Source organism: Nesoenas mayeri (assembly GCF_963082525.1).
Source record: "Nesoenas mayeri genome assembly, chromosome: 4".
NCBI classification, from domain to species: Eukaryota; Metazoa; Chordata; class Aves; order Columbiformes; family Columbidae; genus Nesoenas; species Nesoenas mayeri.
Genome location: NC_137540.1, coordinates 1,142,472 through 1,158,807, shown reverse-complemented (window position 1 = coordinate 1,158,807; position 16,336 = coordinate 1,142,472). Strand labels below are relative to the sequence as shown.

The 16,336-nt window shown below is 60.8% G+C and overlaps 1 protein-coding gene and 1 long non-coding RNA gene across 3 annotated transcripts; both read right to left on the bottom strand.

Annotated features, from left to right (window-relative positions):
- Positions 1–310: 310 nt before the first annotated feature.
- DCTN6 (dynactin subunit 6) lies at positions 311–2,450 on the bottom strand. Its single transcript, XM_080343501.1, has 7 exons — positions 2,174–2,450; positions 1,944–2,008; positions 1,742–1,847; positions 1,209–1,297; positions 904–951; positions 676–818; positions 311–594 (listed from the first exon to the last, which is right to left on the bottom strand). Exons 1-7 carry the CDS (start codon positions 2,194–2,196, stop codon positions 496–498), a joined length of 573 nt encoding a protein of 190 aa, XP_080199627.1. The 5' UTR covers positions 2,197–2,450; the 3' UTR covers positions 311–495.
- A 4,086-nt stretch (positions 2,451–6,536) lies between these two features.
- On the bottom strand, positions 6,537–8,616 carry LOC308039825. Of its 2 annotated transcripts, none has more exons than XR_013922067.1 (3): positions 8,402–8,616; positions 8,052–8,306; positions 6,537–6,770 (listed from the first exon to the last, which is right to left on the bottom strand). It is a non-coding gene; the product is annotated as an uncharacterized lncRNA (long non-coding RNA). The 2 variants fall into 2 exon arrangements; XR_013922068.1 differs by having other exon boundaries at positions 6,537–6,764.
- Positions 8,617–16,336: the final 7,720 nt, after the last annotated feature.

Sequence of the window (16,336 nt, the reverse complement as noted above, 5' to 3'; positions counted from 1 at the left end):
TATAACACATCCTGCAGCTCAGCTGGTGTTTGGGGTTCCTCTGTTCCTTCTCTTTCCTACAGGAATTTCTGCTACAACATCCGTTTCCTCCCATGCAGAGGGAGAACATCAGGTGGTGTTGCAGTCGTACGGGGATGGGAAGGGAAGTTGTGAAAAAACATCCCCAGGAACTGGGGGCTGGCGGGAAACGGCGCTGCTGGGAAGCACGGACACGTCCGAAGGGATCGCAGCCCCACCGGGCGCAGAAGCGGGTTGTTTGTATTCCCGAAACACAGCACGCACATACAGCTACTGCGTGAGACACGACAGATCCAAAGCTGGTCAGAGGAATTTAAATAAAGGACACGAATGAGCAAGAGGGGGGGGTTGGTTTTCTTTTCTTTGTTGTTGTGGGGTTTTTTTGTTTGTTTTCTGTTTGTTTGTTTCCAAAGCTGGAATGAAGGACGCAGAGACCGGCGAACGTGTCGTGCTCCGAAGGGCCAGCTCAGAAGCAGCTCAGCTCTTGACAGGAGTGGACGTGGCCTTCGTGGTCTTCTTCAGGTGGTGGTAGTTTGGCAAGATCTTCATCAGGAAATCCAGCTGCAGCGTTTGGGGCTGGAAGACACGGGTAGGGGGTGAGGCAGCGGGGGACGGGAGGGGGCAGTGTGCCACTCGTGTCACTCGCGTCACACCCACCTGCGGCCGCTCGGTCTGGACGCGGCGGAGACAGTCGGCCCCGTAGATGACGGTGTTTTCGGGGATCACCTCATAGGTGTTAACATTGCAGCAGGCACCGATGATGCAGCCGCTCGTCAGGATGACGTTCCTGCCGACAAATGCTGCGAGGGAGAGGATTTGAAATGTGGGGGGGACGAGCGCCTCGCTGGTCCCAGCGTCTCCCACAGACACTCAGCCCAGACGTACCTTTAGATTCGATGACGTTGTTATCTCCCACCTTCATTGCTTGGGAATCTAGGGATTCATATTAAAGAAAACTGGAAAGTGTTTTGCTTTTATTTCAAAAGGTAAACCTTGACAGAGCTTGCATGTGCTTCCCCCCGTGCTGATCTGCACGCATGGTGTATAGAATCACAGAATCATTTTGGTTGGAAGAGACCCTCAGGATCATTGAGTCCAACCATAAGCTAAACCATGTCCCTAAGAACCTCAGCTACGTGTTCATCAAACCCTTCCAGCGCCGAGACAGCTTCACCGCACAGCAAGGATACAACAGCCAACTTCAAAAACATTGTTGGTGCCGATCACCATTGGTTTGGGCTCCACCTCTTCTGTTTCTGGGGTAATATTTTCCGGATACCTGCAAGATGGAATAATATATTACAAGCTTTGAGATCTTATTTGACAGAGAGCTCTCAATTTTGTCACATATATCCCACCCAATCCAGCCAGACTGTCAGTGTCTTGAGACCGCATGTTCTCAGGATTAGAGCCCTCCAGGATGGGAAGGATCCGTCAGCTGCAGAGGGATTCGCACACACAAAATAAACGTGTTATTTAATTACAGCTCCCTGGAGCTGTTAAAATAACACCCTTAAGGAGCTGTAAGCATCAGCTCACGGTGACAAGATAAGGGAGCTTGAGAGAATCTCAGAAAACACCCACCCACCCCAAACCCAGTCTGGGAACAGCCTGGGGATCCCAAACACACCCTCTGGCCCCCAGAGGCACCGACCGCGACCAAGCCGCGCTGGGGGGCCGGGGGTGTCGTGTCCCCCGAAATGGGGGCACCCCCCGTACTGACCCGTTGATGATGAGCGCCTGCTCCTCGATCAGGTTCCCCTCCCCGATGACGATCGGCCCCGCCTCGGCGATGATCCTGGCCTTGGGGTGGATCACGGTCCGCGGTCCTACGGGAACAGCGCCCCCGTTACCCCGGGCCGGCCCCGACGGCCGCAGCGGCACCCCGGGGATGGGGTAAAGCGAGGGGACACACCCCCCCTTACCGATGGTCACGTCCCCGCGGATCTCGCTCTCCACACACACCACGGCTCCCGGCGCGATCTTCACGCTGCGCGAACGGACGCGTTAACGGGCGGGGTGAGGGGCCGGGGGGGGGCGGTTCTCCGGGGATGCTATGGGTGGGATAGCTGAGGGGAGCGGGCGGGGATGAGGGAGGGAGGCTCGCCGCATCCCGGGGGTGCGGGGAAAGTAACCGGCGTGCGACGGGACTCACCCCTTCTGCGCCTTCTCCGCCATGACAGCGCTGCCGGTACCGGGCGCGGTGCGCCTGCGCCGGGCCGAGCGGCGCGGCTGGGGGTGGTCCCGCTGCTCAGCGGCTTGTGCTTGGTGCCCTAGGGTATGAGCTCCCAGCTCTATGTCTCCCGCCGCCGCGATCGCCCGGAGCCGCCTGCGCGGATCGGTGCCCCGTCCCGCCCCGCCGGAGTTTGCCCGCGGCGCGCTCGCCGTTACCGGGAACGGGCGGGCGCTAGGACCCGGCGTCCGACGCCCCGCCCCGCCCTCAGGTCCCGCCCCAGCGGAGCCTCCTCCCCCGGGCGGGGCGGGGCCCAGGGCGCCTGCGCGGGGCGGGGCCGAGGAGTTTGGTCCCCTGGCGGCCGCCGTCCCTGTATCATTGTGTCTGTGGGTCCGGACCGGGCGGTTTGGGCTTCCGGTCGGGGCTGCGGCCCCGGGGACCGGCCCGGCCGTTCGGCGGGAGCGCGGAGCGGCGGAGGGGCCGAGTCCGCCCGCCCCAGGTGAGCGGCACGACCGGCCCGGGGAGCGGCAGCAGCGGGGGCTCTCGGGGCGGAGGCGGGTGGGCAAGGGCAGCCGGTGCCCGGGCGGCTCCGCGGAGCCGCAGCCGCAGCCGCGGGGCTCGGGGCGCGGGGGGGAATAAAGCCCGGAGGGCCGGAGCCCGGCGCCCCCCGTCCCCGGCCGAGCCGCCCGCGGCCACACGGGGCCGGGCCCGCTCCGCGGGTCCCCCCAGCCAGTTCTCAAGCACCGCCCGACACCGCCGGGGCTCCCGGCCCGGCCCCGACACCACACGCGGGGTTGGGGCTGTTGGGCTGTTCCGGGGCTCAGCAGCGGGGCTGTGAGATGGAGAAGGAGCTGCGGGGGCTGCCGAGGGACAGGAGCTCCCTGGGGGTGCGGGGGCAGAGGCGAGGGCTGGGGCAGCCCAAAGCCGGGCTCCCCGGGCCGGGCTGAGGGCTCAGAGCCCCGGTCCCCCGTTTCCAGGGCCCGAGAGCGGCTGGGGCTGCTGGGGGCTCAGCCCGGCTGGGAAGCAGAGCCCGGGGCGGGGGGGTTGGGGCTCAGCGCCCGGGGGGAGGCTGAGCTGTGCCCCGGCACCTCCAGCGAAGGGAGAGCCCGTCCTGCCCTGGGGAGGAACAGAAACCAAGTGCTGCAGTTGGGCTGGACAGCGGGTGCATTTGGCCAGAGGGAGGGCTCAGGGACACAGACTGAGGTGTGAATTGGGGGGCTCACAAAAAAGAGACTAAGTTGGGAATTTGCATCCCAAACAGAGACTAAAGGTTATGGATTGTGGGGCTCACAAACCAGAGACTAAGTTGTGCATTGGGAGTCTCACAAAACAAGAGACTAAGTCGTGAATCAGGGTCCCAGAGACTAAGTCGTGAATTGTGGGGCTCACAAACAGAGACTAAGTTGTGAATTGGGGGGGCTCACAAACAGACTAAGTCCTAATTTGGGTCACAGAGACTAAGTCATGAATCTGGGGCTCAGAGATTAAGTTGTGCATTGCGAGGCTCACCAAAAAGAGACTAAGTCAGGAACTGGAGAGCTCACAAACAGATACTAAGTCGTGAACTGCATTCACAGAGACTAAGTCGTGAATTGCGGGGCCCACAACAAAGAGACTAAATCGTGAATCTGGGTCACAAACAGAGACTAAAAGTCAGGAATTGAGGGGGCACACAAACAGAGACTAAGTCGGGAATTGAGGGGGCTCACAAACAGAGACTAAGTTGTGAACTGGGCTCAAAAACAGAGACTAAGCTGTGAATTGGGGGGGCTCACAAAAAGGAGACTAAGTCGGGAATCGCAGAGCTCACAAACAGAGACTAAGTCATGCATTGAGGGGGCCCACAAACAGACTAAAAGTCCTAATTTGGGTCACAGAGACTAAGTCTTGAATCTGGGGCTCAGAGATTAAGTTGCGCATTGTGAGGCTCACCAAAAAGAGACTAAAAGTCAGGAATTGAGGGGGCTCACAAGCAGAGACTAAGTCGGGAATTGGGGGGGCTCACAAAGAGAGAGTAAGTCATGAACTGGGGTCACAAACAGAGACTAAGTCATGAATCTGGGTCACAGAGACTGAGCTGTGAAGTGAGGGGGCTCACAAAAAAAGAGACTAAAAGTCGGTAATTGGGGGGGCTCACAAACAGAGACGAAGTCGTGAATCTGGGTCCCAGAGCTGTGTATTGTGGTGTTGATTAAAAAGAGACTAAGTCATGAATCTGGGGCTCAGAGACTAAGTTGTGCATTGTGAGGCTCACCAAAAAGAGACTAAAAGTCGGTAATTGGGGGGGCTCACAGAGGCTGAGTCGTGAATCTGGGTCACAGGGCTGTGTATTGTGGTGTTGATTAAAACAGAGACTAAGTGGTGACTGTGGGTGGCAGAGACTGATCCGTGTGTGTGTGACTGATCCCCAGGCTCATCTGGCCTGTGAGGGGCTGCAGACACAGTGCTGTGTGTGGAGGGGCTGGAACCCGTGTTACTGGGGCAGTTCTGGGGCTGCAGGAGGAGACTCAGCCCCTGTGACTGGGGTTCCAAGGAGGCTCATGTGGCCACTGGTGGGTCAGACACCAAGTGCTGTGTTTTGGGTGCTTGAAACGCGGCTCACTTGGGCGGTTTTGTTCGGGGCTCAGCCCGGAGCCCCCGGGTGTGTCCGGGGTGGGCGCAGGCCCCTCGGGGCCGGGCCCGACGGGCTGTGAGAGCCGAGACGGCCCTTCCCTTCCCTTCCCTTCCCCTCCCCGGCCGGTGTTCGGGGGCTCGGGAGCCCCGTTCGGGCCCCGCCGGCCCCGAGCTGTGCGGCGGGTCCGGGCAGACGGTGCCGGGGCAGCCCCAGGGCCGCCGGTGGCTCCAGCCTTCCCGGGGCGTCCCCGCCAGCCCGGCCCGGCAGCAGCCGCGGGGGAGCGCGGGACTTGAGCCCCGGAGCTCCGGCAGCTCCCAGCTCGGGTCCAGCGCTGCTGCTGCTGCTCCCGCCCGCCGGGCCGGGGCCGGGGAGGCCGGACTCGGGGCTCCGGGAGCTCGGGGGAGCGGAACCGTCCGGCCCCGGCCGCCCAGGGAGCGGCGGACACCGCCAGGCGGGCCGGCAGCAGCCCCGGTTCCTGCGAGCCCCGTCCCCGGTCGCAGCCGCAGCCCAAGCTCACCGCCCCGGGCCGGGGCTGCAGCGCCGAGTCCCCCTCGCCGGTTCCCCCGGAGCGCCCGGTCCGTTCCCAGCGTCCGCCTGGAGCGGAGCCGCCGCGGTTCTGCCGGAAGAAGAGGCGGCGCGTGCGCGGGGCGGGCCGGAAATGCAGCGCACCTGGGCGGGGCGGGGCCAGCACAGCTGCGGGGGGCGGGGCCTCGCGGCGCATGCGCGGGGCGGGACCAGCACAGGTGCGAGGGGCGGGGCGGGCGGCCCGGGGCGCGTGCGCGGGGCGGGGCCGAGGGTATTTAAGGCGCGCGGTGGCGCGTGTTCCGGTTTCTCGGGGCGTGCGGGGGCGGCAGCGGCCGGTCCGGGCTCTCCCGGCGGGGCCCAGGTGAGGTGCGGGGAGCTCGGCCCGGGCGCGGCCGCGCCGGGGGTCGGGGCTGGGAGCGCGGGGCCGGGCAGCGGGGAAGGGGCCGCGGCCCCGGGGGCTCTCGGGCCGGAGGCGGGTGGGCAAGGGCAGCCGGTGCCCGGGCGGCTCCGCGGAGCAGCAGCCGCAGCCGCGGGGCTCGGGGCGCCGGGGGGGAATAAAGCCCGGAGGGCCGGAGCCCGGCGCCCCCCGTCCCCGGCCGAGCCGCCCGCGGCCACACGGGGCCGGGCCCGCTCCGCGGGTCCCCCCAGCCAGTTCTCAAGCACCGCCCGACACCGCCGGGGCTCCCGACACCACACACGGGGTTGGGTTCGCGGGGGCTGTGGGGTCCGTGGGTGCTTGTGCAACTGGAGCCCCGAGGCCCGGTGCTGGGCTTCAGCAGCCCCGAGGCACCCGGGCATTTCCCAGCCCTGAGAACGGAGCCTGAGCTGCGTTCTCGGGGCTGGGAAAGGGGCTCCTGGGGCCCAGGCCTGGGCTTTGGGCTCAGGAGCAGAGACCCGGTCGCTGTTCCTGGGCTCAAAGCCAGGGGCCGGGTTGGCCCCTTGGGCAGGGGCTGGTGGGGCGCTGGGCAGGGGGAGGGGGGTGGGCACGAGTGGGAGGCTGGGGAGGCACAGGGTGGGGGGCCAGGCAGGGGGGACCCCCTCTGGAGGGGGGGGTCCAGACACCCTGGCCCCCAAACGCTGGGACGCCGGCATGCACCAGGCCGTTTCAGGTGTTCGACTTAGTTTCTGGCACGAAAAGTGGTTTTCCCCCCTTTTTTATTCAAGGACTGTTCAACCACTGGACTAGTTATTAGATAATTAGTTCATCTTTATTCATATTAATTATGACAGCTCATATTCATATGCAGCTTGTGACAGTGATTGATTTACGATCTGGAACAAGGCCAAGCTCATTGGAACAAGCAGAAGCTGAAATGGGCTGGAAGCACAACGAGCTGGAGCTGAACTGGAGCTGGAGCTGCACAGCAACTGGAACCAGAAGCAGCTGAAGAGGAGCTGGAACCGCAAACAAGCTGGAAGCTGCACAGGCTGGAGCTGGAGCTGAAAGAAACCAGAGAGAGAAATGGGAACCAGAACTCAACTTCATGTGAAACACAAAAGGCACAAACACAAAGTGAATAATAAATGGTGCACAGCAAATAAAGTGGGGTACACACCCAGCAACAGAGGCACAAACCCAATAAACAGTGGTCACTCCCAATGAAACAGCTGCACACACCAACTCATATGGGGGCAACAACACCAACAGGTGCACAAACCAGAAAGCAACAGCTGAACAAACTCCAGCACAACAGGTGCAGAAACCCAAAGCACAACGGGTGCACAATCCAGCAACTAAAGAGGCACAGACCAAAAAACCAAAGGTGCAGACCCCAGAACCACAGCCCCCCAAGAACAGAACGGGGGCAGAACCCCCCAAACGGGGCCACAACCCGGCCCCCCAGGCCGAGCTGGAGCAGAAACCCCCGTGGCCAAACCCCCCGGCCCCCCCAGCCCAGCGGGGCCAGCGGCTCTGGCCGGACCCCCCAGCGCCCGCTGCCGCCTCCCCGAACACCCCCCAGCCCGGCCCGGCCCCGGCTCAGAACCGCGGGGCCCCCCCTGCACCCCCAGCAGCCTCCAGCCCCGGGGGAGCCCTGCCGGGGGACGGGACCCCCCTCCCCGGCCTGCAGCAGGACGAGGGGCGAAGCCCCGAGCACAGAGCCGCTCCCCGAGCCCCCGGGACACTCACCGGGCACGTCCTCGCCGCCTCGGGGCCGTCCGGGCTCCTCGCCCGGCGCCGGGATGAGCCTCTGCTCCCGCCGCAGCGCTGGGGAGCGGGAGCAAAGGGGCTCCGGTCCGAGCCCGGCTCCGCGCAGGGCCCAGAGCCGCCCCGCGGCCCCGCCGAGTGGAAGCCAGCTCCCCCGGCAGCAGCTGCCCCGGGCCCGGCAGAGCCCCCGCCGGGCAGAGCCCGCCCCGGGACCCGCTCCCGCCGGCCCCCTCCCGCCTCTGCGCGTGCGCCCGCCGGAGCGGCGCCCCCTGCCGGCCCGGGGGAGCTTTTGAAGCCTCGGGGGCCGCCGCGTCACGTCAGCGCGGGCTCAGCTGCGCTCGCGGGGCGCGGCCGTGCGCGGCTTGGCCCCGCCCCTCTCGGCCCCGCCCCTCTCGGCCCCGCCCCTCTCGGCCCCGCCCCCCTCGGCCCCCGCCCCCCTCGGCCCCCGCCCCCTCATCCCCGCCCCTCTCTCCCGCACAGTGGCGCCGCCTGGCGGACACAGCGCGGCACTGCAGAGCGCAGCGGGCGGCACAGCAGCCCCCGGTACCGGTGACACCTTCCCGCGTCCCATTCACCTGGCGGGGGGAGATCATCGGGGAGGGAGGGGGGACAAGGTGTCTGGGAATAGTCGCTGGTGTGGGATGGGCTGGGGGAGCTCAGGGCACGGCTCGGCCTGACCCCTCCGCCCCGGGCTGCTGACAAGAGGGACCCGTAAGGACCACGGCGACATGCGGACACTTTCCACCACCCCTTTATCGAAGCCATTGTAGGTTTTCAGCCTTGCCCGCGGCTGCCTCTGTCCGGGACCTGCCCGCAGGCACCTGGAGCTCCTGCGGAGAGAGGGGACGATTGCAGCCTCAGCAGCCGCCCCCCAGCTCGGGGTGTCCCCTCTCCCCAGGCTCAGCCGCCCCCCGGCCCCACGCACCTTCACGCCCCGTCCGTGTCCAGCACGTCCTCGCTGCGGGCTCGGCTGCGCTGACCTGAAACAAACGAGGCACCAGCACCGACCAGACACACCGGGGAACGCACCGAACGGACGCGGCACCAGCACCAACCCGATGAAAACCGGTCACCGCGTCCCCGCTGCGGGCTCAGCTGCGCTCGGAGCGCGGCCGAGCGTCTTGGCCACGCCCCCTCGGATTTCGGTCCCTCCTCCTCTCCCTCGGTCCCGCCCCCTCTCACTCGGCACCGCCCGCTCTCACTCGATCCCGCCCCTTCTCCCTCGGTCCCGCCCCCTCTCTTTTCGGTCCCGCCCCCTCTGATTTCGGTTCTGCCCCCTCTCTCTCGGTCCCTCCCCCTCTCAGTCGGCCCCGCCCCCCCGCAGCCCGGGATGGCGCCGCCTGGCGGACACCGCGCGGCCCTGCAGAGCGCAGCGCCATCTCGTGTCCGTTCGGCGGCACCGCAGCCGGGGCAGGGACAGCGGGGCCGGGACTGTCACACGGGGACTCACACGGGAACGACCCCCGGGCAGCCCCGCTTCGTGCTCCCGCTTCACTCTCCCCTCGTGGGACAACTCCTGTCGCTGCCGCCCCCGCCCCAGAACGAACCTCCCAGCCCTAGCCCCAGGGCTGCACTTGGGCTTTCTGGACGGTTCTGCCGCGTTTTCTGCAGCAAACGCCGCGTCTCGGGTGTTAAACGAGGGTTTCCCGGGGCTGCTGAGAGCTCCCAAAGCCCTGCGGGCTCAGCTGCGCTCGGGGCGCGGCCGAGCGTGTTGGCCACGCCCCCTCTCCCTCGGTCCCGCCCACTCTCACTCGGTTCCGCCCCCTCTCACTCGGTCCCGCCCCTTCTCCATCGGTCCCGCCCCCTCTCACTCGGTCCCGCCCCCTCTCCCTCGGTCCCGCCCCCTCTCAGTCGGCCCCGCCCCCCCGCAGCCCGGGATGGCGCCGCCTGGCGGACACCGCGCGGCCCTGCAGAGCGCAGCGCCATCTCGTGTCCGTTCGGCGGCACCGCAGCCGGGGCAGGGACAGCGGGGCCGGGACTGTCACACGGGGACTCACACGGGAACGACCCCCGGGCAGCCCCGGTTCGTGCTCCCGCTTCACTCTCCCCCTCGTGGGACAACTCCTGTCGCTGCCGCCCCCGCCCCAGAGCGAACCTCCCAGCCCCAGCCCGCTGTCCCCCCCCACGCTCCCCGGCCCAGCCGAGGGTCCGTCAGCTCCCGGCTCTGCCGCAGTCCGGGTCCCCCCACCCGTCCCCCTCATTCCCGGGACACCGGGGCCGGGCCGGTCCCCCGCCCGTCCCGCAGCAGCGCGTTGCCGCGGGGAACCGGGCGCTGCCGGTCCCAGCTCTGGGCCCGGAGCCCGCACGGTGGGGCCGGGGGTGGCAGCACCCAGGGGACCCCCCGTCCCCAATTGCAGCGTCTCCCCGGGTCCCGCCGTCCGCTCCCGGCCCTTTGGTTCCCGCGGGACACCCGGGGCTCCGCTGCTTTATTGCTGTTTCCTCAAAAAAGGAGTTTCTGTGGTCACTCAGCCCCCGGTGTGTCCCGGACTCTTTTTCAGACCCTTGGACGATTTCTCTGTGAAGTACAGGACAAACCTCTCAAACACTCTAAAATATGTCTTAAATAAAGCGGCCAAAGTTGTCATTTAAAAGGAGAAAAAAAACACTGACCAAATGCCACCACAGTGTATGAACAGAGGGGCTGAAGTTACCATGATTAAAACGGAGCGATGAGCTTTGAATCATCTCCGGTTCCTCCTCTCCTCCTCATCTGTGGCAAACCCAGCCCTTGCAGATACAGTGAATTTCCCCCTAGGTCGCCCCTGAGATAACAACTTACACCTCTGAGCCCCCATAATCGTCCTGGGGTGCGTCGGCGGCTCCTCCCGACGTGACCAGGCACGGGCAAGGGACGCGTCCCAGAGACAGAGCGAACGCTGCAGAGACAAAAACGCTCATTTTGCACGTAACCATTTTTGCTGAGAATCGTAAGGACTAAGATATAAACAAGACACATCATTCTGCACAGAACCACAGAAATTATCACAGGTAGGAAAATTGACTTGGCCAAACCTGGGTGCTCTGGTACCACATCTGATCCCTGCGGGTACGGGGCTGAGCGTTCAGCATCTCAGCAATGGCACCTCCATACCTGATCACCGGGACCCCGGGACAACGGTGTGAAACATCCGAAGTGCGGACCCCGCAGTGTGATAGAGCCGGGACACGGGCGTCCCTCTGTCCTGCAGAATCGCTTCTAGTCTGGGGTCATTTCTGATGCCAAAGCCGAGGGATATTCACACCCAGGAGGGACTGAGACAGCATCTCCACATCTAGTTCAGCAGATCACGGCAGCGCGGGCTCCTCGGTCTAGTGCTACAAGCCAGAGAACTGAATGCTGCGCTGTGCCGGCCTTTTGGCTGAGAACAGCCTAACAACGCGGATTTCTTCATCCTCTTCTCCTTGTCCCACCTACAACCGTGATTTCCACAATATGCTGAACGTCACTCATCTCTTTTGTTTAACAGCGGAGAAAGAGCCGAACCCCTGTTGTCCCCCGAGGCTTGTTGGACCGTCTGCTCGTCACCAGAGCCCGTCAGACACCTGCAGAACTCGCTGACCAGCCACGGTTCAGCCTTCAGCTGCATCTCAGCGTCTCCCTGGACTCTGCAGCCACAACACCGGCCAACCGAGCACTGCGCAACCCTGAAATACAACTTCACGTTTCATTTGCCAGAGACACAATTAGTTTCCGTGAGACTGAGAAGCTGGAACTCACCAGGCTCCTGAATTGTCAAAACTAAAGCTGTCCAAGCAAACACCCACTGGAATAATCCTGTGTGTGCTGGGGGCTCTGCTCTTCCCGAAAAGCCTCACCACCCCAAACCATGCTCAGCATTTCTATCCCCATAGTGTTTTGAGGTCTTCTTCGGAAGAAAAATATGCAAACTGAGAAAGAAGCGCCAGATTGCAGTTCTTAAGGCAGCATGGCCAGTGTAACGTGGCTTGCACCGCACCTGTATGAATAATTAGCATTGCAAATGAAGAAGTTCAGTTCCAGCAACAGGTGTGTTATGGTATCCCGGAGCTTTGTGTTTCAGCTGCCTCGGATCGCTCCTGAAGGAAAATGTTGTGGTTCATTCTGTAGGTATCGCATTAAGTGACACGATTAAGAGGTAAAAGGTAATTAGAAAGGTTTGGGCAGGTGGTTGCACGGCAGCAGCGAGGTCTGCGTGACGGGGACATCTGCGTGACGGGGACATCTGTGTGACAGGGATACCTGCGTGACGGGGACATCTGTGTGACAGGGATACCCGCGTGACGGGGACATCTGCGTGATGGGGACCAGGGCCCATGAGCCAAGAACCAGCCATTCCACAGAGCTGGGACATCCCGTCCTGCTCCGTTCCTCACCCCGTGCTGAGCCCAGGGAAGGTTTCCACCCAAACAGGCTTCGGTGGAGCTCAGCCACCTCCAAAAAGCCTTTTTCCTACGGAAGGTTTCACCCTTCTGCTCATTTCCGTGTGTCCCCATCCTGGGACACCCCAAAAGCGACGGCTGGTTCACACTCCTCAGTCCCGCTGAAGGGCTGGTGTAGAGGCACCCTCTGCACGCACCGTCGCCACCGGAGAGCTCTGCACTGACAAGCATTCTCCCCTGTCAAACACCATTTTCCTCCTGATTTACGCAATTTTTGCTCCAGCAGCGAAGAGACTGAGTTTACACCACCACGAACCACCATTATGCACAGCTGTGCGGGGCTGAGCGTGCCCGCGTGGTTTTAAGCTCCACAAAGCACCCCCTCGCTGGTTTTGTCCTGGCCGGGAGAAGAGCAGCAGTGGAGCTGCTGGTGCAGCGGGGATGCGGCAGGAAAAGAACCCCAAACCACTTAAAACACAGGCGTTACGGTGGGGGCCAAGGACACGGGGCTAAGGACAGCGGTGCCGCCTCGGTACGGGTGATCACACAGGTGTGCAGGGCGCGAGACGGCTGTGGGCTGAACCGCAGCCAGCGGGTGCAGCGCGGAGGGTCAGCGGCGCTTCCACCTCCATTTCTTCGCTAAATCCGAAGCTTTCGGACAAAAAATCTAGAGGCTCATCTATATTGCCTAGAGGAAAAAAAAATAGTACTTACTTTCTGTACTAAAGAAACTGTTTTCTGTGCAAAACCATTTAGGCCACTTTCTTCGTGCCCATCTACGAGGTGACTTTTCTCTTGAGATTTTCCATCATCCAGCTCATTGCCAGGAGAGAGCAACATCTACACGGATATTTGACTCTGCAAAAGAGGATAAAAATACATCTCTGTTCAAGCAAAGCCCCGAAATCACTGACTTCATCCGGCCCGGGAATAACTCACACCTATATCTGCCATACACCCCGGGGGGAACAGCAGCAGGTTGTAAAAGGCAGCTGTTTTGTGTTGTTTTAATTAGAAAAGGGACACGGAGTCACAGGTCCCAGGTTCTGCGCTCTAAGTCACTAAGCCCTTAGTTTAACTTGAATTGCGTTGCCCGCCGCAGCCGCGCGAACCAGCACAACTCCCACCTGTATTGTCAGGCTCTTACTCATGGTGCAGGGCTCTATTAGAACGGTCAATGCTCTTTCTCAGAGCTTTTCTCCTTCATTCAGCATATGCTGCAAAGTTCTAACGACCGTTATTCACCTGTCTCAGCAACAACCCCTTGAATTCAGAAGCTCTTTTGCTATTGTTAGTATGTCCTTTCTACCTCGCTTATTTTTACCCTTTCTGCTTACCCCAGCACTTGCGTTTGTCACCAACACCACCTGCGAACGTCTCGCATTTACTAACGAGTCTTACAAACTTTGACCTTACAAGGCAGACATTTTGCCCCTATACGTTCCTTTGTGAAGGGGACCTGGGGTTGTTCTTGGTGACAAAGGAAATATATTTACACTGTTTTGATGTGAACTACCCAAAGTGAAAAAAACGAAGCCAAGCAGGAAATCTTTGTCCTGTTAACTCAGGCAATCCAGGAGATTTTCTTCAAATGATGCCTAAGAGAGCATTTACTTCAGCCTCCATAAAGGAAGGCGCCCCTGCCTTGAGGAGCGCTATTTGGGATGATGATGGAATAGGAAGGATGGGGTTTTGTGGAACAGAAAGTCTGCAAACTGATGCAGCCTTTTCACCTCTTTAACCCGAATAAGCAGAAAGGTTTAGAGCCAGCCTTTAAGTAATAAAACTCTTGAGCAAATGCCGTCTCAAAGATTCCGCTCATAGATTTCTGCACGCAAGTTGTTCCCGGAGCTTAGAAAAAGTTACCTAAACCTCGTGCCCGCTCCCCGCTGCCTCTGCTGTGTTTCGAGCAGCACTTCACCCAGCGCCCCGTGACAGGCACCTTATCAGCGCCATAAACAATAAAGCATCTCTGGTGGGAAACAGAAGCCGTCCTGTCTGGAAACGAGGAAAGAGGACCCGTCAGCTTCGCCGTGATAAGGCGTGAGTGTGAGGGACACGGCGCACGCAGTTTCCATGACGGGGATCACCAGGGACCACGGGAAGCGGTGGAAGGAGCTGAGCATGCACAAAAGTATCCAGAGCAGAACACTGGGGCCGTTTCAGGTGCTTTTCCAGGTTTCCAAAGGAATCAAGGGGGCTCTCAAAGTTGTCTCACAAGCTCAAGAGAAGATCATCCATTACAGAGTACACCAAGGTGACATTTTCAGGTTACCCTTCCTGCAGTTTTCCCCTCATTTCCAGCCTGAATCTCCCTCCTTTAGTTTAAAACCATCACCCCTTGTCCTGTCACAACAGGCCCTGCTCAAAAGTCTGTCCCCATCTTTCTGATCACCCCTTTTAAGCCTGGAAAGGCCACACTAAGGTGTCCCCAGAGCTCCCCTTCTCCAGCTGACCAGCCCATCTCTCTCAGCCTGTGCTCCCAGCAGAGCCCTCGGGTCTTCTGAGGTCCCTTCTGATCCTGAACATTCTGTGATTCATCTTGGTGGCCTCCGGACAGGACACCTGCCACTCCTGTCCTCCCTCCGAGCGAACATGATCAACGAGTGATGACCCGTGGTGGCTCCTGGCACTGTACCGCCATTGCCACGCAGTATCGGCTGTCACAGCCTTGAACTCGCGGTTTCCATCAGATGATGTGAGGCAGGCGCTCCTGCTCGCAGGCCGTGCACGGGAAGACCCCGGAGGAAAACATCTCTCCTGTCAGCGCCTCCCGGCCCTGCCTGGCTCTCCTCAGGCCGCTGTGAGCCCAGGATTTTACCACTGGTCCACGAGACGCAGCAGACACATCGCATTCTGAGATTCAGACTGTGCTTCCGCCATTAAAAGAAGAGTTTTACTTGCTATAAGTGTTTCCATCAGGCTTCTCTCTTACCTCCTGACCCGTTCTTTCCCAGGTTTTCAGGAAAGCTGACATCCATTTGGCCAGCCCTACCTGACGGACACCACCGCGGCCATGATGGCTGCAGACTGTGCTGGGAAAGCCTCCGTGGCACCCCGAGCCGCCCGGGTCCATCAGCATCTGCTCGCTGGAGCCCCCGAGCTTTTCGGGGCTTTACCGGCTGCTCCGCTCGGCCCGTCGGTCCCACCCGCTCGCCAAAGCTGCTTATGCCCCCCGAGTTCCAGAAGGGGTTGGAAACCAAGCGCCACGGTGCTGTGGTGATGGGGATGATGCTCACAGAACCCCCGCAAGGACGGGGTGTCTGGGGCAGCTTTCCCGCGGCGGCCGAGTGACCCTGAAAAACCCGAGAGGCAAACAGTGATAGGGGCTGTTTATCTTTTCTTTGTTTTTTTTTTATTAAAAATTTAGTATGAATGACCAATGGAAAAGTCACAATGGAGTACCAAGAACATTTTATCAAAATTTTTAGCAGCATTTAAACAGTAATAGATTCCCAGCCTCCTCCGGGCACCCCGTGTCCTTCACCTCCCACCCACGAGAACAGTAACTCTCACCCCAAACGTGCTTCCCAAAGCCGTGCAGGGGATGCCGTGGCCGCTTCCCACCCCGCCCTCCCGAGCTGCCGTGGGAAAAGAAGCCCCGTCCCACCGGCACCCAGCAGCCCGCGGGCCGTGTCACCGTCCCTGCCCCGCGGGAGGCCGGCGCCGTGCGACGGGAGGCGACCCTTCCCGCCCCAAACCAGCGCTGAACCCCCGTCCCGCCTGCTGCCGGCCCTGGCTGCGCCGGGGGTCGCCGTGCTCCCCCGAGAGCTGCGGCTGGATGGACAGAACACGGGGAGACCCACGGAACGTCCCCCGGGACGCGGAGGGGAAGGTGGAGGGTGAGATAACGTCAAATTTAACCCACACAATGAAGCCGGGATGGGGAGGACCGTGGTGTGCCTGCCAGAGGAACGAGGACGAGAACTGACCTTTCGCGTGTGCTTGCTTTTTGTTTTTAAGTTACATTAAGACACGAAGAGCACAATCCCAGCCTTGCCGGTGGACGCTTGGTGAAGACAACATTAAATTAGGGGTGGGGAGAACACAACACAGGCCCACACACGTAGACAAGGACATAAGGTCGGCAAAGCTATTCCCCTGCTTCTTTGGTACTTCCGAAACTTCCTTATCCAAAATATAGAAGGGAAATGCACCATTTAAAAGTTACTGTTTGTAAGTATTTACACAGCCATAACCGTCACGCTATGATACACAAAGATCAGTATGATATGGACAAAGTTATTTTATGAAAAGCACTTCTGCACATTTTATTTTGTTCCAGTATCTCGATAGCTTTTAAAAAACCCCACGTTATGCAGTCCTGTACCTCGCTTCTGCTCATATCAAAGGACAAGAAACATTTCCTAACCCATACTCTTCTTCAAAAGATTAAAAAATCGCCACCAAAATGATACACTATGTACAAATTTTACTAAATATTAAATTCTAGGCAATTATTTTCACCTCACTGATAATATAACTTAGGTGTTGTTACCTA